The sequence below is a fragment of the Theropithecus gelada genome, chromosome X (assembly GCF_003255815.1).
Source record: "Theropithecus gelada isolate Dixy chromosome X, Tgel_1.0, whole genome shotgun sequence".
Lineage (NCBI taxonomy): Eukaryota > Metazoa > Chordata > Mammalia > Primates > Cercopithecidae > Theropithecus > Theropithecus gelada.
This window is the reverse complement of record NC_037689.1, coordinates 127723516-127746164: the sequence shown is the minus strand read 5'-3', so window position 1 is coordinate 127746164 and position 22649 is coordinate 127723516. Positions and strand designations below refer to the sequence as shown.

Genomic DNA, 22649 nt, shown 5'->3' with positions numbered 1-22649 from the left:
TATAGGACTCGCCTGCTGGAAAACTACCAAGAGCTCTCATTGGCTCAGAGAGCAAGTCCGGGGTGGGTGCCGTGGCTCACGCCTGTAATCCCAGCACTTTGGAAGGCTAAGGCAGGCGAAATCACCTGAGGTCAGGAGTTGGGACCAGCCTGGCCAACAAGGCGAAACCCTGTCTCTACTAAAAAATACAAACGTTAGCTGGGTGTGGTGGTGGGTGCCTGTAATCCCAGCTACTCAGGAGGCTGAGGCAGGGAGAATTGCTTGAACCCGGGAGGTGGAGGTTGCAGTGAGCTGAGATCGCGCCACTGCACTCCAGTCTGGGCGACAGAGCGAGACTCCATCTCAAAAAAAAAAAAAAAAAATCTCCAAACTGTTCTGCCTGATGCGCAAGCCCTCCCCAATCTCAGCTCCCACTAGCACTGTTCAGCTCTCCCTGGGCCAGATCCCCAGTTGTCCTCTCTTCCAACTTCCAAGGTCATTCCTGCCCCCCTGATTTTGCCCACTCCCCTCCCCTCTTCTTTACCAATCTAAACCTTACACGTTAGTTAACATACAAAACAAATCTAAGTATTTTCCTGTGAGCCCTCCCTGATACTGAATACATAATGCTCTCACTTCCCATGGTGCAACCTCACACTTGGTCATGTTGTCTGGTTTTTGTTTGCATGTAGTTTCAGTGTGTACATAGTTCCTGCAACTAGATCATAGGGTCTCTGAACATAGGGAACGTGTCCTCTTGTAACATTTCTTCCCTAGCACCTAGCAAAGGTCTGGGGACATGATAGATATTTGTTGCTTGAGCCCTGCCTATCCAAGAAAGGGTAGGGGTGGGGGTCACAGTGGGAACAGCCTTAGGGTTCAAGACTGATTGATGAAAAATAGGAAGCAGAATCTAACTATTCTGGAAGTAATCGGGCCCATTGGACAAACTGTCCTTTTTTTTTTTTTTTTCTTTTTTTTTGACACAGTTTCACTCTGTCACCCAGGCTGGAGCTCAGTGGCACAATCTGGGCTCACTGCAACCTCCACCTCTCGGGTTCAAGTGATTCTCCTGCCTCAGCCCTTAAGTAGCTGGGATTACAGGCATGTGCCACCATGCCTGGCTAATTTTTGTATTATTAGTAGATACTGGTTTTCGCCATGTTGGCCAGGCTGGTCTCGAACTCCTGACCTCAAGTGATCTGCCCGCCTCAGCTTCCCAAAGTCTTGGTATTACAGGCGTGAGTCACTGCGTCCGGCCATACTTTTTATTTTTAAACTGGAAAATATGGAGAGAGTAGTCTATCCGGTCATTCAAGGCACATATCTAGGAAACCTAGGAAATACCAGTGAGTCCACATCTCGTTTCAAGACTTCTCTATATCACTCTGCCTGTACTTGCTCTCTAGAAAAACATATCTGGCCTGTGCCCCAACCCCACCGGGTGTTTCTGCCCACTGATTACACTGAGTGAGAGAATGAATTCGTCCTGAAGAATTGACTCAAACGATGAGAATTTCAGAGAGCCTAGAAAGCTGGCAGGGAGTGTGCCACTGGCATGGGGAATATTACTCTAGTAAGACAAACTGCCTGTTCCACTCATCACAATCAGGAATGGCTTGGAGGAAAGCAAGACAAAAAGCCATGTGATAATCTATACAAATTTTATTTTGATATCAATTTGTATGGAAACAAGCAGGTGTCAGCATTATGCAGGCACAGAAAAAAGGGAAAGAAAAACTCCAGTGATAATTTATCTTGTATTTACACCGTTTGGTTTCAACAAGGACAGGAAGCTTTACTGTTAGCTTCCTGTGGGAACTCCAGTTTCTGCACCTTCCCCTGCTGCCTCTCAGCATCACGATATAGCAGGGATTTCTGGGCCTTCAATCGGCAAGCCAGGCACATGAAAATCGATTCCACGTTCTGGCTTTCTTTGGGGTCCTTGGCCGATGTCTCAAACAAGAGCATGTTGTGGGCATCAGCAAATTTCAGGGCTAAGTTGGAGGGCACCTGGATCTGTTCCCTCAAGTCACACTTGTTCCCCACAAGCACTTTGGGGACTAGTGGGGGCACAGCATGCCCATTGCATTCTTGGATCCACATTTTGAGGTTGGTGAAAGATGTCATCTTGGTGACGTCATAGACGAAGACCACGGCATGTACGTTGCGGTAGTAATGCTCGACCATGCTTTTGCGGAAACGTTCCTGACCTGCTGTGTCCCACACCTGAACCTGGAACATACAAAAATGCAGAGATGGAGTCAGAAAACGGAACAAGAACAGAGAGGAGAAAACATGGTTTTGTAGCACTATAAAAATGAAGTGACACGACGGGTACAGTGGCTCATGCCTGTAGTCCCAGCACTTTGGGAGGCCGAGGCGGGCGGATCACCTGAGGTCGGGAATTCGAGACCAGCCTGACCAACATGGAGAAAGTTCGACTCTACTAAAAATACAAAATTAGCCAGGCGTGGTGGTGCATGCCTGTAATCCCAGCCACGGGGGAGGCTGAGGCAGGAGAATCACTTGAACCAGGGAATTGAAGGTTGCAGTAAGCCGAGATCGCGCCATTGCACTCCAGCATGGGCATAAAGAGCGAAACTCCATCTCAAAAAAAAAAAAAAAATAGAAAAAGAAAAAAAAAATTGAGTGACAAGCCATGACACAGGAAGTGGTTCTTTGACAGATGAGCAGAATGGACTTATCAAAGCATAAAGAGAAGTTTCAGGATTTGTCAAGTTTTTCTTAAGATTGTTAACTGAAAATTTTGAGTTGAAAAAAATCTTAAGATTTTTAGTTGAAAAACTGGATGTAAATTGGTCAACTTTTCTGGAGAGCAATTTGGCAATATTATGAAGAACCTCAAAAATGTTCATAACTCTTAGGACTTGAAATCTCACTTCCAGAAATCTATACAAAAGAAATAGGGATGTGGTCAAAATTTTGTACTAATATTTTACTGTGTTATTTAGAATTTTTTTAAAATAGGAAAAACCTAAATGCTCACCAGAAAAGGAATAGCTAAAGTTCATGTCTATACAGTGGGGCCGGGCACAGTAGCTCATGCCTGTAATCCCAGCACTTTGGAGGCCGAGGCGGGTGGATCACCTGAGGTCAGGAGTTTGAGACCAGCCTGGCCAACATGGTGAAATCTCATCTCTACTAAAAATACAAAAAAAAAAAAAAAAAAAAAAATAGCCAGGCCTGGTGGTGTATACCTGTAGTCCCAGCTACTCGGGAGGCTGAGACATGAGAATCGCTTGAACCCAGGAGGTGGTGGTTGCAGTGAGCTGAGATCGTGCCACTGTACTCCAGCCTGGGCGACACAGTGAGACTCCGTCTCAAAAAGAATAAATAAAAATGAAAATATATCTGTACAGTGGGATATTATGCAGCCATTAAAAATAATGTTTTCAAAGACTAAATTGTAAGAGAAAGGCTCACAAAATACAAGTAAGTGAAAATGCAGAATACAGAATTTTTCTTTTTTCTTTTTTTTTTTTTTTGAGACAGAATTTCATTCCTGTTGCTAGGGCTAGAGTGAAATGGCACGATCTCAGCTTACTGCAACCTCTGCCATATGGGTTCAAGCAGTTCTCCCACCTCAGACTCCTGAGTAGCTGGGATTACAGGCATGCACCACCACGCCCGGCTAATTTTGTATTTTTAGTAGAGACGGGGTTTGTCTATGTTGGTCAGGCTGGTCTTGAACTCCCGACCTCAGGTGCTCTGCCTACCTCAGCTTCCCAAAAGCGCTGAGATTACAGGCATGAGACACCATGCCCAGCCTCAAAATTTTTCATATGCTATGGTCTCAATTTTTTTAAAAAACTGTTAAATATATGCAAAGCACAGACTGGAAGTGTACACATCAGAACATTAATGGTTATTTATCAGCAATGAGACTATAGTGATATTTATTTTCTTCTTTTTAAATATTTTTCCTTATTTTCTTCTGCAAGTATGCATTACTTCAGGGTTTATTTGGTTTTTTGTTTTTGTTTTTGAGATGGAGTTTCACTCTTGTCGCCCAGGCTGGAGTGCAATGGCTTGATCTCAGCTCACTGCAACCTCCACCTCCCGAGTTCAAGCAATTCTCCCGCCTCAGCCTCTCGAGTAGCTGAGATTACAGGTGCCTGCCACCACGCCCAGCTAATTTTTGTATTTTTAGTAGAGACGGGGTTTCACCATGTTGGCCAGGCTGGTCTCGAACTCCTGAACTCAGGCGATCCACCCACCTTGGCCTCCCAAAGTGTTGGGATTACAGGCGTGAGCCACTGCACCTGGCATTGCATTACTTTTTATTTAAAACATATATATATATGTATATATTTTGTAGAGACAGGATCTTGTTATGTTGCCAAGGCTAGTCTCGAACTCTTGGCCTCAAGCAATCCTCCTGCCTTGGCCCCAAAATGTGCTGGGATTACACGCATGAGCCACTAGCCTGCATTACTTTTTAAAGAAAACAAAGTTAGTGTTAAAATCTCACCTTCAAACCCTATTTATTTATTTATTTATTATTTTGAGATGGGAGTCTTGTTCTGTCGCCCAGGCTGGAGTGCAGTGGTGCGATCTCAGCTCACTGCAACCTCCGCATCCCAGGTTCAAGAGATTCTACTACCTCAGCCTCCTGAGGAGCTGAGACTACGGTCTTGCGCCACCATGCCCGGCTAATTTTTATAATTTTAGTAGAGAAGGGGTTTCACCATGTTGGCCAGGCTGGTCTTGAACTCCTGACCTCAAATGATCGAGCCTCCCAAAGTGCTGGGATTACAGGACTGAGCCGCCATGCCCAGCCTCCAATGTATTTTTAAGTTCACTTTTTGGTTATGTAAAAGGTAACTTAATTCACTGGATTTTTCTTCTGTATCTCAGCTTTTGGGATAAAGGCCAAATTGTGAAGAAAAAAACTGCTATCTGTAACATATGCAAAGACACAACTCCCAGGAGATATACATTCAGCCCAATATATTTCCTTTTATATATCCAACGTCTTGGACAAGGGAGATTCATGCTCAGAATGATGGTCCCAAGGCCCTATACAATTCTCAGTTATCAAAGAAAATTTGATTATGGCCACTAATTGACTGCTATGGCTCTTAAAACGAAGTATAGCCTTTATTTGGAGTTAGCAGTCAGTAAGTATAATCTAGTAAATATAATTGAATCTGTCGGCTGAGTGAAGATTTTACAGGGCCCTAGAGTCATCATTCCAAATATCAGTTTTCATTGTCCAGGCTCCCCGTCATCTCCCTCTATTGACACGGTTTCCAAGTTCCTCTGGCAAGACCTTCAGAATGAACCCTTCTTCTATTCCGATTTCTGTGTCCCTCGGCCCTCGGCCAGACTCTTCTCTCCTCACTCCTGGACTAGAGCAAAGTATTTTGGATTGTGGATGTTTCCATTGCAGGGTCTCTTGAACACGGCTTGCTTGCTTGCTTTTTTTTTTTTTTTTTTTTTTTTGAGATGGACTGTGGCTCTGTTACCCAGGCTGGAGTGCAATGGCGCAATCTCAGCTCACTGCAACCTCCACCTCCCAGGTTCAAGCAATTCTCCTGCCTCAGCCTCCCAAGTAGCTGGGATTACAGGCGTGTGCCACTGCGCCTGGCTAATTTTTGTATTTTTAGTAGAGACAGGTTTTGCCATGTTGGCCAGACTGGTCTCGAACTCCTGACCTCAGGTAACGAAAAAGTGAACTTAAAAATAAATTGGAGGCCGGGCGCAGTGGCTCACGCCTGTAATCCCAGCACTTTGGGAGGCTGAGGCAGGCGGATCACGAGGTCAGGAGATTGAGACTATCCTGGCTAACACAGTGAAACCCTGTCTCTACAAAAAAAAAAAAAAAAATTAGCCGGGCATGGTGGCAGGTGCCTGTAGTCCCAGCTACTCCGGAGGCTGAGGCAGGAGAATAGCGTGAGCCCAGGAGGCAGAGCTTGTAGTGAGCCAAGATTGCACCACAGCACTCCAGCCTGGGCAACAGAGCTAGACTCCGTCTCAAAATAAAAAATAAAAAAAAATAAAAATAAATAAATTGGAGGCTGGGCATGGTGGCTCACTCCTGTAATCCCAGCACTTTGGGAGGCCCAATCACTCCTGATCCACCTGCCTCAGCCCCTGAAAGTGCTGGGATTACAGGCATGAGCCCCAGTGCCCGACCTCTGAATACTACTTTCTGACCAGTTTTCCTCAATCCCTGCTTGTATCAGCATGCCATTCACCTCTTCAGGAAACTACTGTAGCCCTCTACTGCATGTGGCATCACATGGATTCCAAATGTGGAATTCTGTCTGCCATAATTTCACCCTTCCCAACCTGGTTTCAAGCTACTCAGCTACACCGGGTTGATTCCCTCCTCTGTACTTTGGGTCATGCTAGTCCACTCCTCCCCTATAGAATCGGCTGCCCCCTCATTGCCCTATCAAAATCTCACTCATTCTTCAAGGTTAAGCTCATGCTTCTGGCTTCTTCCTCAAACCTTCGCCAACTTCCCTTCAATTTTCTTTTCTTAGGAATCTCTGTTGCACTTTGAGTCTGCATCACACCATTTCGAATAGATTTATGTTTTCTAATTGTCTCGTCAGTGCTCTTGGCATCTCTCCAGCAAGACTGTAAGCAGTCTTTTTCTGCATCAGACCACACTCGTCACTGAGGTTGTCACCATCACCATTATCAGCAGCAGCCACGTTATCAAAAGGCAGTGATGGCCTGAACCACTGAAACTACAAGCAGTCTGGCATCCTAGATATCTGCCAAGGCGATTTCAGAGGGAACGTCTGACTGTGATCACACGAAAAAACATAAGTCCTCAAAGACTGATTTGCTTCTGCAAGCAAGAGACAGAAAATATTTTCATTTCTTCCACCTCTCCGTGGTGTTCTGAACAGGAAGAAAGGGAGAACAGACCACAGGAGGAATGGAGGTCAGTAGGAAGACAGCAGGCATAGCCCAGGAATATCATTACCACTTGGCTCCTGATCCCCACTCCCCACCTCACCCCCCCAGCAGTCTTCACTCTTGCCTTTTGCCTCTGAAGAAGGCTGAATCCCTACCAGCCCTCAGGCATGTGGCAGATGCTTTAACACCATGAGCTCAGGACTCTAAAAATACCTGCCACTAGCAGGAACATGGGTGGGAGTGTGTGAGGTGATTGAGGCTGAGTAAGGTTGGCCATTTGGCTTTTCTTTGGCTTCATAATTGTGTATGCCGCCCAAGTTGCCGGAACTGCCAGGAGGGCCCTCTCTGCTGGAGACCTCCTCTGTCTTTCCAACGCTATTGGGAGCCTTGAAGCTTTTATTTGGAGGCTCCAAATTTAAACTGCAGGCACTGCTCCCTTCCAGCTCTTTGTAAACCCCACCCTGAGTTCTTTGCAGACGTGTCTGTCGTGAGAGGGGAGCCAGGAAGCAGGCTGCTCGCAGCAGAAAATAGAAGAACCAGTGGTGTGGCCTCAGAAGCATCAGAAAGGAAGATCACAGCAGGCAGGTTCCCTAAACACATGAAATGATCTCATTAAAAAAAAAAGTCGCTGGGCGCGATGGCTCACGCCTGTAATCCCAGCACTTTGGGACGCCGAGGCGGGTGGATCACAAGGTCAAGAGATCGAGATCATCCTGGCTAACACGGTGAAACCCTGTCTCTACTAAAAAAATACAAAAAATTAGCTGGGCGTGGTGGCGGGCACCTAGTCCCAGCTACTCGGGAGGCTGAGGCAGGAGAATGGCGTGAACCCGGGAGGCGGAGCTTGTGGTGAGCTGAGATCGCACCACTGCACTCCAGCCTGGGCTACAGAGTGAGACTCTGTCTCAAAGCAAACAAACAAACAAAACATCAGACAGGGTCTCACTCAGTCACCCAGGTTGGAGTGCAGTGGCATGATCTCAGCTCATTGCAGCCTCAACTTCCCCAGACTCAGGTGATCCTCCCACCTCGGCCTCCCGAGTAGCTGAGACTACAGGCATGCACCACCACACCTGGCTAATTTTTGTATTTTTTGTAGAGATAGGGTTTCCCCATGTTGCCCAGGCTGGTCTCAAACTCCTGGGCTCAAGTGATCTGCCCGCCTGGGCCTCCCAAAGTGCTGAGACTCTACGTGTGAGCCACCACGCCCGGTCTCTCTCTCTCTCTCTTTTTCCAGACAAGATCTCATCATGTCACCCAGGCTGGAGTGCAGCAGTGCAATCATGGCTCACTGCAGCCTCGACCTCCTAGGCGCAAGCAATCCTCCCTCCTCAGCTTTCCGAGTAGCTGGGACTACAGGCATGCATCAGCACACCCAACTAATTTTCATATTTTTTTTTATTTCGTAGAGATGGAGTCCTCCTTATGTTGCCCAGGCTGGTCTGGATCTCCCGGGCTCAAGCAACTATCCTGTCTCGGCCTCCCAAAGTGCTGGGATTACAAGTGTGAGCCACCTTGACTAGCAGTGATCTCATTTTGTTTGAGAGTTAGGTGTTCCTGTTCTCAGCATCTTCATAAACCCCTGGCCCACGCCAAGCAGTGAACGCATCTCCTTCCTCTTTTGCAGCTGCCTCTCCTCTCACCCTTTCCTCCTTTCCTGTGGGCACCACATCCATACAGTGTATGGGGGTGAAGACTGCCTCTTAGCCACATACATGTACCCCAGATCCTTGTTTCTCTCAGATGGCCAATGGAGTATAGTGAAGTCAAATCAATTTGGGTGCAGATCTCGGCCCAAGTCATGTTAGTACATGACTTGTTAGATGTCCTTAGGTAAGTTAGGTGTCCTTAGGTAAGTCACTTTCTCTGTCTTCAGTGTCCTCATCTGGAAAGTGATGATAACAATAATAAGGTAGGGATGCTATGAGGATTAGTAGTCCTTGTAAGTACATGACCCAGTGCGTAATATACACTCTCCCTTCTTTCATGACCTGAAATCTCCACCATTCAGTCTAGATGGGCAACAGTTTGAGCAGGCACTGTTGGAAAGGCAGCAAGCATCCCAGCTCTTCTGCTCAGAAGCTGAGTAAATGCCAGACAAGTCTTTTAATCTCCCTGAACTGAGCCTTGTTTTTCTCACCTCTACAATGGGACCTTGATCCTCCTATGGTTGCTGGGATGATCCAGTGAAATAACACATGAGAAAGGACTTTTGGAAAATGTCAAGCACTCTGCAAATATTAGTTGTTGCTCTGGTCTCAGAAAGGCCATCAAGCCCTCTTCTGTCGGTATGGTTCCTTGAATCCATTGGTTTCTCATCCTGGAAATCATAGAAAGCTTGGCTTCTCGAAGGTGAGACAGAGCTAAAGGCTATCCAGTGGGGAGGGGGGAGGAGAGAGGAATGCTGGCAACATGCCATGGGTGGCCCGGGGACAGGCCCGAACTGATGAGGTGCTAGAGGAGGATGGAGGGGCACAGCGTGGGGAACTGCCAAAGAGAAATCTAACCTTTTGAACTATTTTCTGGGTGAGCTTCAGCAAGCCCCCCACCCCCTGCATGTGCTCTTAGCTGACAGGGGGATTTCTTTTCCCTTGGAAACATAACTGGCATCTTTCTATAGATGAGGCATGAATGTCCTTTTGTTGGAGGCTGATGGGGGAGGGTAGAAGTGCAAAAAAAGGAGACAAATACATCTGTAACCTTTGGAGCATGCCCCAGTGGATGATGGGAAAAGTTTAAAAGAAACCTGTTTTCAACTAGCTGGACTGTCCCATCTGCATCTAAGATCTACACACAAAGCTGACACAGAGAATGGCAAAGGAGGACAGAGACAAAGAGAAACTCACACACAGAAAAAACCAGCAAGGGAGACAGAGAAACTCACACTGATGGATAATTAACCATTAAGCTAACTGGCAGAAGATAGAAGCTCAGAAGCACTAAGGAAGACATGATGTCATTCTGATTTCAGGCAGCTTCCAAGGAACACTTAGCTCAGCCTCCATCCACTTGATAATGTAACACAGGAAGGTATTTTTTTTTCCCCCAGTGATCAGTAGAGGAACAGAAATTCACAGTCCTGAGCTGTACCTGCCCTTAGCCACAGCTGACCTGCAGTTTATTTGGTCCCCAGGGCTGGGGCACAGGGAGTGCCCAGCCTGTGGGAGGAACCAAACTATTATAGACAGAAGTGCAGCTTCCATGCAAATTTACAAAGAATGATTCAAAAATTAGTTTCTTAGCCTCCCCTCTACTACATACCCTCCCTCCCTACACACACACCCCCCTATTCAGCATTTTCTAATGCATTTAGGAGACAGACTCAATAAATTTAGCTACATCTGTAGGTGACAGACACATCACAGTCATTAAGGGAAGTTCCACTCTTCCTTTGGGGGTTGGGGGATACCTCCACCCTTCCTAGGCTAATGTCAGGAAAGATTGTCAGCTATCTCTTATGATGTCCCTCTGAATTCTTGTCATAGGCAACCTTGTGGGTTGGATGGACCATGGAGCTAGGCTGGAGAGAGGATTTTGTGCTCTTCTAAGCCAGGCAGCATGATGTGTGGAAAGACCAGAAGGGGAATTAGGAGACCTGAGTTCTAGGTCTGGCCCTGTGTGATCTGGGGCAAGTCACTTTCCCTCTCTGAGTCTCAGTTTCCTATCTGCAAGAGGAGGACACTGGATTACAGAATCTGTAACGTCTCTTTTATCTCTGAACATTCTCTGCATTTCACACCTGAGTTGAGACAATCAAAGTGCAAAAAGTAAACCCAGGGCTCCCACCTGTAATCCCAGCACTTTGGGAGGCTGAGGCAGGTGGATCACCTGAGGTCAGGAGTTCGAGACCAGTCTGGCCAACATGGTGAAACCCCATCTCCACTAAAAATATAAAAATTAGTTGGGCATGGTGGCGGGTGCCTGTAATCCCAGTTACTCGGGAGGCTGAGGCAGGAGAATCACTTGAACCCGGGAGGCCGAGGTTGCGGTGAGCTGAGATCGTGCCATTGTACTCCAGCTTGGGCAACAAGAGTAAAACTCCCTCTCAAAAAAAAAAAAAAAAAAAAAAGTAAACCCAGTTGAGTTCCGTGTGTCCTGAATACAAATTGAAGGAGGCATCTGAAAGGCTCCTGAGGCCTTGGGCTATAACCCTAAGTCCCTGGCCTACAAGAAAGAGCAAGACTGGCTGACTGACATTCTACCTCCCTCTGTCAAACTCCCCCAATCTAAGGGACTGAATATTCCCCTGTAGAGTGGAATGCAGTGGTAAAGGGTATGGTCTCTGAATCTGGGTTGAAATCATGGCCCTGTAACAGGAAAGGCAGGATAGTGAGGTGGCGAAGTGCTTGGGCTCAAGAGTCAAAGACTGAAGCTCAGATCCATAGGCCATTGGGTTATTTCATCTCTCTTAGCCTCAGTCTCCTTATCTATAAAATGGGAATGATAACAATAGTGCTGATTTGATAAAGCTGCTGTGAGGAGCAAATAAGATAATGCATGTAAGGTGCCTAGCCTGGGCTCTTTGCTTATTCAATACATAGTTATTATTATTATTATTATTATTATTGCCTACTCATTGGAGGCTTTTCTTGGTGTTCATACAATTGAGTTCACCAGGACTCAGTTGTAAATGCTTTGATGAGGTGAGGGTGGGGAACATAATGATTGGAGACAGCAAATGGGGCTTCAATACCCTAGGGATGGCCTTGAAAACTAATTACAGCGTGACTCTAACTACACCAAATCAGTTGTCCCTAGCAGGGGTTCATGTATGTGCTACCCCGGGACACAGGCAGGCAACCCAAAAGAGGCCACACCGTTGCTCTTAGACTGAGAAGAACTGGCTGAGACCTCTCTACCACTCTCCTGCAAGGGCTGGTATGTTACAGCCCAAAAGCCTTCTATTGCTGGCCATGGTCTAGGCCAGACCTCGGACTGTCACACCGGACTTTTCTCTCTCTCCCAAAGGGCAAAGCCCTTGGCAGTCATCTCCAAGCATGGCTTTGGCATGTATTCCTTGAACAACTTCAGGCTAGCCAGAGTGTGAGGCCAAATCTTCTCCTATCTAGATCACGTGCTAGCTGCCAGGCCCTGCCATCTTCCCACAGACATGCTGGTCTCTCGCCTGCCAGCTCTGGTCCTGAGACTGCAGCAGCTTTACAAGAAGCAGGGTCACCATCTCCCCACTCTCACAAGCTGCTCTGAGCTCCTTCAGAATCTGCCCTCAGAGGACTCCTCCATGAGCAGTGTCACAAGACTTTGTCCTCTTGAAAATATCATCTTCCCAAAAAAAAGCCTGTATTAAGCACTTATCTGCACGTGGTGTTGTGCTGAGTTCTGTTTCTAGTGAGTCACACTGTCACAGGCTCTGCCCTCTGGGAAAAAGTCTGGAATCTTTGCCAGAGACTGTAAAGTCCAGTTTGGCTAAGTACTGGGGTGTTAGAAGAGAAGGAATGGTTTAAAAATTCCTCCGAGGCCACTGGGTGGTGACTCTTCCACTCGTGTTCATCTCCCATCCCTCACTTTCTAGCTTCCTCCTCCCTCCTTCTTTAGATTCCCAAACACTTCCTTTTTTTCCATTTAAATTTCAGATGGGCTTATTTCCCACCTTTTAAATCCAGGGAACTCTTTGGCTTACTGTAACACTTGATTTTAAGCAAATGAGAGCATTAGGTTTTTGAGGGTTTAAGAGCCCATCCGTAAAGATATTTCTACTTTGGATTACAAAGGCATGTTTTAGAAATTCTAGAATCATATAGCCTTACATTAAAGAAGCCAGACACACTAGAGGAAGTCTTAACCAAGCAAATGTCAACAGCCCCAGGAAAGGACAAAGACAAGATGCTGCCTTTGACTTTAAAAGGAAATGTAGCAATTCCCCTTCAAAATGCAAGGGGCAAAAAAGATCACAATTTCAAAATAATGTTCTATCTTCCTGACCCTGGGGCTCTCCCTTATCGGTACTGAGCTGTCCATCTTCCTGACATCTAGTGCGTTGGCCCAGTTTCTGAAGCCATTTTTAGAACATGTTCATTTTAATAATCAAGGAGTCAGAGTCTTGCACAGTTTCGAGTGTTTCATCAGTTACTCAGCCCTTCTCTCCACGTCACTCAGAGGAGGGGCCTTGTGGTCACTTTGGCCGTTTGACCAGCAAGAAGGAGGCTTACTGTTACCCCTGACTCTGTCTAGGGTCCAACCATACGCTCAAGGAATAGCCAGCTGTGAGCCTAGAAGAGTTGTCTTCAGTGATTCCATTGCCTTTATAGAGGCCCCCCTCTGCTCCCCTGACACAGGAAGTTGCCCTTGTTATGTCCTCCCTCCCTCCATGCCCTGCACATTGACATATTCGTGTCATATCAGGTTTCTACCTTTTCTGAATTAAAGGTGAGCACAAATGGTCAGACAAGAATATTTGCACTTAGCCTATTACATAAACTCATGGAGGGGGAGGATTGAGCATTTCCCTGGCCCTCGGTTAAGTCACTGCATTTTTACAAAGACCTTCTGAAGACAATACCAACAGAATGAATAAGGAGCAGTTCATGTATTAGATACCCCAGACAAGTAAAGAAAATACCATTCCAGGGGGCCTGTTACAATAAAAAACAAGTTTTGTTGATTACAAAGGGCTGGCTGGTGACCCTGCCTCAATTTCTTTAAAAGGGCTCATGGCTTTCTGCCAGAACCACCTCACTCCACCCCCATCTCAACTCAGCCCTAATCTTAACTATAAACTGCAATTTAAAATAAAGCAGTTTTTTCATTCTCCATGGATTTCCATCCTTTCCTTCCCTCTAATGACTTGAGGCTTAGCTGAAGTGGGGTTTTGCAGCCTATCGGCACCCAAGCGGTAGAAGAGACATCAGGATGTGTAAAGTGCTTTGGGATCCATCCCACAGACTAGGACCCAGAGATGCCTCCTGCCTCCCTCTGCCCACAGGTGCCGCTGCTCGGGCTAGGGGTCAAGGATGGGATCCAACATGCTTTTCCTGGCAGGACCTGTCAGGCAGGAGCAAAGGGTAAGACTGCAACCATTCTCGACCGCCCTAAAAAACTGAGTGATATGGGGACGGGACCCCGCTGAGAGAGGTGAAAAGGGGTGAGGAGGGGCCGAGGATCCTCGGCTCAGCAAGAGGCGAAACCGCCACGCGCTGGGACGCTGGACGATGACAACCGCTACAGCTATGCCTCGGGCGAGGTCCCCTCCCAGGTCCCTCCCTTCCTGGACCTGACCCCCGGGATCACCTTGATCTTCTCGCCCTCGATTTCCACGGTCTTCTCCCTGAAGTCCACGCCGATGGTGGCTTCAGTCTTGTCTGGGAAGGTACCCCCGCAGAAGCGGAAGGTCAGGCAGGTCTTGCCCACGTTGGAGTCCCCAATCACGATGATTTTGAAGATGCGAATCTGCACGTACTGGTCCAGCGACGAGTCAAGCTCCAGGGACGCCAGGCCAGCGGCCGAGGCGGGCTCCAGGCTCCCATGGCCCAGGATGGGCTGCGCCATCTCCCCCGGACCGAACCGGGGCCCCAACCCCCCTCGAGGGCTCCACACAAAGAGAACGTCCACGTTCGTGCGCTCGAGGCGAGCGAGCTCTGTGCGCGTGTGTGTGCGCGCGTGTGTGTGTGTCCGCCCGTGTGTGCGTGCGCCGGCACCGTGTGCGCGCGCGCGTGAAGAGGGTGCCTCTCATTCCGGGCCCCCCTCCTCCTCCTCCAGCGCACCCTCCTTGCAGCTCGGAGGCACCAACACAAAAGCCAGGGAGAGGAGGAGAGAGGGAGGAGAGTGGACGAGCAGCGAGCCTTCTGCCTGTGTGCGCCCTCGGACCGGATGCTCTGGCGAAGGACCCTACGGCGCTGCTCCAGCCGCCGCCGCGCCTCGGCCCACACTCTCCCCTGCCTGCACCCCCGAGACCGACCGGAGGGAAGAAGCCTCAGGAGGAAAGGGAGGGGGTGGGGACAGCAGCACACGCCACCCCGGGATAGACTTCTTTCTCCTTGCCCCCATTTATGTTATAGGTTTCGGGCTCCCCACCCCCACTGGCTCGGAGCGCACGGGATCAGCGGGCAGGGAGCGCAGCTGGGGAGGACAAAGAGCTGCACCCTAAGGCATCACTGGATCACTTCGGTCTCCCTGGAGCAACGCAACTCTGCAGGGATGGGGTGGGGGCTAAGGCACCTCTTTCACTTCGGGAGCAGCCGGCAGCTGAGCCGCGCCTTCCCGGTCCCCGCTACCCCGTCCCCTCTACCCCCACCCTCTACCCGACCCGCGCCTTGGGATAAAGGGATGTTCTGTCTTATTGAGTGAGCAGGTGCACTCACGGGCCCCAGGCAGCCTGAGAGGGCGCTGCCAAGACACGCAGTGGGTTGTCCCGGGCCTGCACAGTTGAGAGGAGGGAGCCAGCGGGCGCGCGTGTGCGTGTGTAGGGGGTGTTACTGTTTCTGTCACAGACTTGCCAGATGTAGGGGGGCGCGTACCAGGCGCCAACATCCCCTCATCACACCACGAGCACCCATCCTCTGAATGTTCAGGAGAGCGGCTCCTATTGGCTGCCGCAGTCGGTTGTGTTTGGCTGGCCAATGGGGAAGGCTCGCCGCGGGAGAGGGCCACACAGAGGCTAGGAGAAGGGGGGAAGCTAGTGGTGGCAGTTCCAGCAAAAGGGGACTTTGTTTATGGGGCTAGCCATTACTGGCCCAGGTGGAGGATCTTGGGACATGGCATAAGCTCCACAGTGCCTTCCACTCCCAAGCCCTCCATATAACCGTAAGTCCTTCCAGAAGGGTGGAGTTTCAGAGGGAGTTGGGAATCCCTAGGAGGGTTCACTCCCCCTGCAGCTGAATGTAGAACAAAGTGGTTGAGTCTAATTTGCCAGAAGCCTAGATTATGCTTGGAAGATGATAAATGAACACAACCTCCTTACAATATTAGGGGGCTGCTTCCCAAAGCTTACTAATCATCACACACATCTTGGTCAAGACCAGTATTCCCTCTCCCTAAAGTCATCCGCAGATTCAGAATTTGTTTGAAATCGACTTTATTGGGGGTACAATTTACATATGATAAAGTGCACCCATTTATTGTTAAGACTTCATCTCTCCCCCTACATATTTCATAAGCTAAGGTAACACTGACACATGTCACTAGCACTGACTTGTGAGTTATTGCTAATGCGATCAAGGTCAGGGATTCAAGCATCACAGTTGAGCTGCCATCTTATTTGGGAGGCTGAGCTGCAGGAAGAGACAAATATGACCAAATACATTTCTGCTGAGAGAAAAACAGTTTAGTGCATAAGTGATATATCTGAGAGCAAACTGGAATGTAACTACTCAAGGACGTCCAAGTTACTCAGAATGGCGTCTTCCAGTTAATAAGTTTATAAGTTGAGCTAGCAGATATATTTACAGCTATATCATATATGCAGGTCGCCCATTCCTAAAACCCTAGATTATACTACTCAGCATTAAAACTACCCAGATAAGGATTTAATCTTAGTTGGCTAATCCAAAATCATCCTTATGAATACCAGTTTTCATTGTATTATGTATCAATCATCATTGTACAGTATTTTTGGTTTTGGTTTGCTGGATCGTTCCCCTCTGTATTGGAAGCTAATGCTCCTGATGATCTTTATCTACAGCATAGCTTTAAGGCGGAGAGGGGTAACTATTAATTAGGCACATCCTGTACACAAAGTAGAAAGGGGCTTTGCCCTTTGCCAACCCACAGCTAGAATTAATGCCAACTTCCTGAGAGATATAAAAAAATAAACATATGTACATAATAAGATTATTTCAATGTATGCTTCTAGCAAAAACTTGTCACTGAGTCTACTTTTGTAAGGAAGAAACTTTGATTTCTGAAAATATGATATCTCAAAATGGGCTTCTTGCCCTAATAAAAGGTGTCTGTTACTTCTGTGGGGTGAGACTTTGGGGGACTTCCACTTATATTGTTTGGAATTAATTCAATGAGTATATATTGCTTTTGCAAAAAAAAAAAAGATAAAAATATAATTTTTAATTAAAAGGACAGGAAAACTACCGTATTGTACCTATTGTAAAAAAATTAAACGTACTATATAATGCCCTTTGTGTTAATTGTGCATTATTAAATTACTGACTTTCAAATACATGCAGTTGTTTTCATAGGTACCTGATTATCATGATTTTGACAGTGTTTTCCAGTCCCTTTCGCAATCAGATATAATTAACTTTGTATTTAATCAATCCATGATCACTGGTTTTTAGAAATATCAATAAAAATCAATGTCTGCAAAGCTGTTAAAATATTAAGTAAATATAAATAATTTTTACGTTACTCTGGAATTGATATTTTCAATATTTATCTCCTGGCCTAAAGTGATCCACCCTCCTCGGCCTCCCAAAGTGCTGGGATTACAGGCATGAGCCACAGTGCCTGACCATATTTTCAATATTTATCCAAAGGAGCTCTAGATAAAATGTCACCCATTGCCTGCACTTCTGAACACTGATCTACTCTGCTTAATGGGTAAGGGAACCCTGGATCATTTTCACCCAATAAAGACTACTTCCTAGGCCTGGCACAGTGGCTCACACGTGTAATCCCAACACTTTGAGAGGCTGAGGTGGCAAGATTGCTTGAGCCCCGGAGTTCAAGACCAGCCTGGGCAACATAATGAGACTGTCTCCTAAAGAAAACCAAAAAACAAAACTGCTTCCTTGGTTAAACTTCATAAAAGAATGTCTTTGTAGGCCGGGCGAGGTGGCTCATGCCTGTAATCCCAGCACTTTGGGAGGCTGAGGCAGATGATCACCTGAGGTCAGGAGTTCAAGACCAGCCTGGACAACATGGTGGAACCCTGTGTCTACTAAAAAGACAAAAATTAGCCAGGCGTGGTGGCATGCGCCTGTAATCCCAGCTACTCGGGAGGCTGAGGCAGGAGAATTGCTTGAACCTGGGGGGCAGAAGTTGCAGTGAGCCGAGATCTGCCACTGCACTCCAGCCTGGGTGACAAAGGGAGACTGTCTCAAGAAGAAAAAAAAAAATTATCTCTTTTTCTTTTTTGAAATAGGGCCTTGCTCTGTCATCCAGGCTGGAGTGAACGGGAGCAATCACTGCTCACTGCAGTCTCAGTCTCCTGGGCTCAAGTGATCCTCCCATCTCAGCTTCCTGAGTAGCTAGAACCACAGGCACATACTACCACGTCTGGCAAATTAAAAAAAAAAAAAAATGTTAGAGATGAGGTCTCATTATGTTGCGCAGGCTGGTCTGGAACTCCTGGTCTCAAACAATCTTCCCACTCATCCTCCCAAAGTACTGGGATTACAGGCATGAGCCACTGCACCCGGCCCTGTAATTTCATTCTTTATCCCCATCCCACCAAAATAAATAAATAAAATAAAATAAGTAACTTCATTAACTGCAAAGTTAGGGCCAAACTCTTTTCCCAGTTCAAATCTGGCCCCACCATACTTGCCTGTGCTTATCACTGCTTCTTTTTCTTTTTTTTTTCTTTTTGGAGACGGTCTTGCTCCATCACCCAGGCTGGTGTGCAGTGGCACAGTCTCGGCTCACTGCGGCCTCCACCTCTCAGGTTCAAGCGATTCTCCTGCCTCAGTCTTCCTAGTAGCTGGGATTACAGGTGCACGCCATGGCGCCAGGCTAATTTTTGGATTTTTTGTAGAGACGGGGTTTCACCACGTTGGCCAGGCTGTTTACTTAAACTCCTGACCTAAAGTGATCCACCTGCCTAGGCCTCCCAAAGTGCTGGGATTACAGGCATGAGCCACGGAGCCTGACCACATCAATACTTCTTAGTATGATGTCCCCTGAAAATGTGCTGGGGTTTGTTTTTTCTTAAACACTTCCAAGCCTTTTCATTTAACAAACAGCATGGTGCTTCCTCTATGACACTTTACAAATATTAGCTCATTTAGTCTTCCGAACACCCTCATGAGATTGGTAGATGAGGAAAATGAGGCACAATTAAGTGACTTGCCCAGGTGGCAGAGCCATGATTCAATCTGGGTTGGTCTGGATCCAAGGTCAACATGTTTAATAATGAAAAATGTTATCTTTGGTCCCAAAGTATTCATCATCTGAAATATCATTCCTTTTCCTCCACGATTTGAATTTTACTACTCATCCTTCAAGATACAGCTCAAATAACTTCTTGTATGAAGTTCTTCCATAGCGATTCCATCCCATAGTCTTCTCTCTTGCTCTGTCCGGCACGACACCGGATATTAATTTCAATGACCGGTGTATGTCATCTCCCCAACTAGACAGTGGCCACTTCCTATACAGATGCTACGTCCAAATAAACCCATTGTAAATTGAAAATATCTTAAGTCAAAACTGCATTTAATACCCTGACAAACCCATCATAAAGTCGAAAAAACGTAAGTTGAACCATGATTAAATCCAGATGCTCCTCGACTTACATGGGGTTAGGTCTCATTAAACCCATCATAAAGTCGAAAAATTGTTAAGTTGAACCATTGTGAGGGGTAAGTCGGGGACCATCCGTACTTTTCATACCCACTAGAGCCCCTTTTATAGTACAATCCAAGAGGCAAATGCTCAATAAATACTTGTTAAATGAATATGTAAGTTGAATATTTGAAACAGGCACATTTCATGCTCTGCATGCAGCCAAAACATTACTTCCAATTTAGCTTATATCTGGCAGAGTCAAAACACCTATTTATACTCAGCCCCTCACCCTACTCCCATAACTGAAAGTTCTGCTTAGAAGACTTCTCTTCCCATAAAGTCTGAGAAGCACAAACGCTTTTTGCTAACATCCTGCTCTCAAGCATCCTGAAACCACAGCAGGAGACCGTGTGTATCTGTAGCACCTGGTACAGCATCTAGGACACACAACTGCACTAAAAAATAAAGGTGAGAGGCGGGAAGGAGAGCGCCGAATTACTCGTCCGCGAAACGGGTTGGGTGGGAAAGAGCCGGCAACTGGTAAAAGATGGCAGTACACGCCGGATCTGGGAAGCCAGGTTCCGCGCCTCGGACTCATGGAAAAATTGGATCTGGATCATAGCAAAAGAATCAGGAAGGCTTCAGTATCAAGTAACTAGTGGCCTAAAACCAAAAAACAAAGTGCGGTGCTGGGGCTACGCTGCTGTGAGATGCTGTTATCAGTTCCTGTCACCAACACAGCGACAGCACCAGGCACAACCGCCAATCAAAGCGGCCCCACGAGTCCCTCCTTGGACAGCTTCCTTAACTCGTTCAGTCCAACACCGTGCCACCAACTCGCGAATACCGGCTACCTAGAGCCAAGGTCTTTGCGAGCGTGCAGTCAGGTAGTGCATGCGCAAATCCTCTCGCCGTGCGGACCAATCGCAATGTGGCAGCGAGTGCTACGCCTGCGCAGTAGGCCTCCGGTCGCCGTTTCCCTTCCCCGGCTCTAGCAGGCCGGCTTCTCTGTCCAATGCCCACCCGGAGCTGGGAGGAGGAGTCTGCGTAGTGTGCGTGTGAAGAGACCGGGGGAGCTGGCCGGGGCTCGCGGTGTTTGACCCGTCGGTCGTGCGTGAGAGGAAAGGGAAGGAGGAGGACCCGAATAGCGGTCGCCGAAATGTTCCGGTGTGGAGGCCTGGCGGCGGGTGCTTTGAAGCAGAAGCTGGTGCCCTTGGTGCGGACCGTGTGCGTCCGAAGCCCGAGGCAGAGGAACCGGCTCCCAGGTGATTGACCCATTCCAGGCAGCCTCCAAGTCCAAGGGCCTGGCGCCTTAGGCGCTCTGTGCGTTGCAGCCCTCTACCCTCGCGTCCCCCGAGAAACTTAACACATAGTCGCGTGAATTCCAAATTGGCAGACTCCGAACCCTGAGTCTTGCAAGCGGAGGAATTGGTTCAGCCATGCCGACCTGACCTTCAAGAGATTTGAACCCAGTAGTCGGCCTGAGGCCTTTTCCGGGGAGCGTTTGCTGTTCAGGGATCCCAGAACAACTGGCCGTCGCCGCCTCCCCGCCATCCCCATTCCCCACCCCCCTTTTTAGAGCAATGAGGTCAAGTAGACTTTATCATTTACCGAATGAGACTTTAAACAGGACGTTTAAGACCTAAGCCTAAGTTTCTTGTGTAAATGAGGGTATTATCTGCTCAGCCTCGCAAACCATAGATGAGATCCATGGATTTGAATGCCCAGTGAAATAGAAACGGTGCAAGGCAAGTAAGGAGTCGGTCGGTTGTGCACCAGACACATAGAGAATTGGCCCAGAATTAATTGGAGATGCCTGAGCCGTGTAGTTCTTGGTGGTTTTTAAGGCTTCAAAGAAACAGTTTGCAGAACGCATTGTATTTGTCCTCCGTTAAGTTGTTTCATCAAATTTTAGAGCTGGAAGGGTTTTGTGGTAAAGTTCAACCCACTCATTTTATAGATAATAAACTGAGGCACAGAGAGGTGAAACTACTTGCCAAAGGTCACATCGTTAATAGGTAGAGCTAAGGATAGTTTGCTAGCCTCCAGGTCCTTAATCCCTTTGCTGTAACTCCATACTGCTTCCTAAAGTTGACCCCAAAAAGTTAAGAATGAATTCGGGTCTCTTCCCAGTAATTAGCCCATTGTGCATCAGATATCCGTGAATTTATCTGAGCATGGCTTGAGCCTGCTTATTTTCGTACTGCATTACTTCATGGGGACAATGAATGATCCACCTGTAGGAGCTGCTTTAAAAAAAAATCAGTAATCTTTCAGTGTCCATCCCCAGGGCATTTGCAATGTCGGAAGTTATCCTTGAGGCTTTTACAATACAGAAACACCTGGGTGCTTTAAAAATAAAAAGTGGAAAATGTTTTCCTTGGGTTGTTAGGGTGTTTGCAAATGTGCATTTGAACAGTTTTTCCAGTTGCTATGCACAATGAAACTGTTTCCTGATAGGTGTATTTGAGTTATGTCCTGGGACATATTGCTCTTGGAACTTAAAACCTCTGCTTAGCTTTTAAACTAATGCCTTATCAATGGATGTCATCTTTGTGGGTTTTGTGCATTGAAATGATGGTGCTCTGTGCTTGTTGCACAGAAATTGAAATAACCTGAATTTTTATTTATTTTTATTTTTATTTTTTTTTGAGACGGAGTCTCGCTCTGTTGCTCAGGCTGGAGTGCAGTGGATGCGATCTCGGCTCACTGCAAGCTCTGCCTTCTGGGTTCACGCCATTCTCCTGCCTCAGCCTCCCAAGTAGCTGGAACTACAGGCACCCGACACCATGCCTGGCTAATTTTTTTTTTGTATTTTTAGTAGAGATGGGGTTTCACAGTGTTAGCCAGGATGGTCTCGATCTACTGACCTTGTGATCTGCCCGCTTTGGCCTCCCAAAGTGCTGGGATTACAGGCGTGAGCCACCGCGCCCGGCAATAACCTGAATTTTTTCATCCACACTGGCCTTTCAGACTTTGAGTAGTTGTTTTGCTTAAGTCTCACGACTTTTACCAGCATTCTAAAGTCTGACCAAAAGTTCTCATCAATTAAATATGCATTTGCAAAGTTAAGTTGATGTATTAGACATTGGAAAGTGGTTGGTGATGTTAGAACTACTGAAAAATACAGACTCCAGTGGTTTTTTCCACTGCATGTCTTTGTTTGAAGGCAGTCTACTGTAGAATATATTCAGACTTCCTGACATATCCATCCACCTCTTTGCATACACTTATTCTTTGTCCTTTGGCCGTGCACCAAAGTATGACATCACCTGCCTTTAAAAATGGGTGAGGGTAGTGTTACAATTTCAAAAAGAAGTTCTGATACTCTCATTATAGGAATTAACTCTGTTTTG

General features: G+C 47.1%; 2 protein-coding genes across 5 annotated transcripts in view; one reads left to right on the top strand and one right to left on the bottom strand.

Moving 5' to 3' along the window:
• Positions 1–1629: 1629 nt before the first annotated feature.
• RAB33A (RAB33A, member RAS oncogene family) lies at positions 1630–15230 on the bottom strand. The gene is made up of 2 exons (XM_025371911.1): positions 14125–15230; positions 1630–2214 (listed from the first exon to the last, which is right to left on the bottom strand). Exons 1-2 carry the CDS (start codon positions 14380–14382, stop codon positions 1759–1761), a joined length of 714 nt encoding a protein of 237 aa, XP_025227696.1. The 5' UTR covers positions 14383–15230; the 3' UTR covers positions 1630–1758.
• Positions 15231–20221: 4991 nt separating this feature from the next.
• Positions 20222–22649, top strand: part of AIFM1 (apoptosis inducing factor mitochondria associated 1) — a 36119-nt gene continuing 33691 nt past the window's right edge. For 3 of the 4 annotated variants that reach the window (XM_025371910.1, XM_025371908.1, XM_025371907.1), the window contains exon 1: positions 20222–20558. Coding sequence is in view for 3 of the 4 variants with exons in the window: in XM_025371908.1 (XP_025227693.1) it covers positions 20453–20558 (106 nt within the window). In the remaining variant the exon portion in view is untranslated. The remainder of the gene's footprint in view (positions 20559–22649) is intronic. The other variant, XM_025371909.1, reaches the window with a different exon arrangement.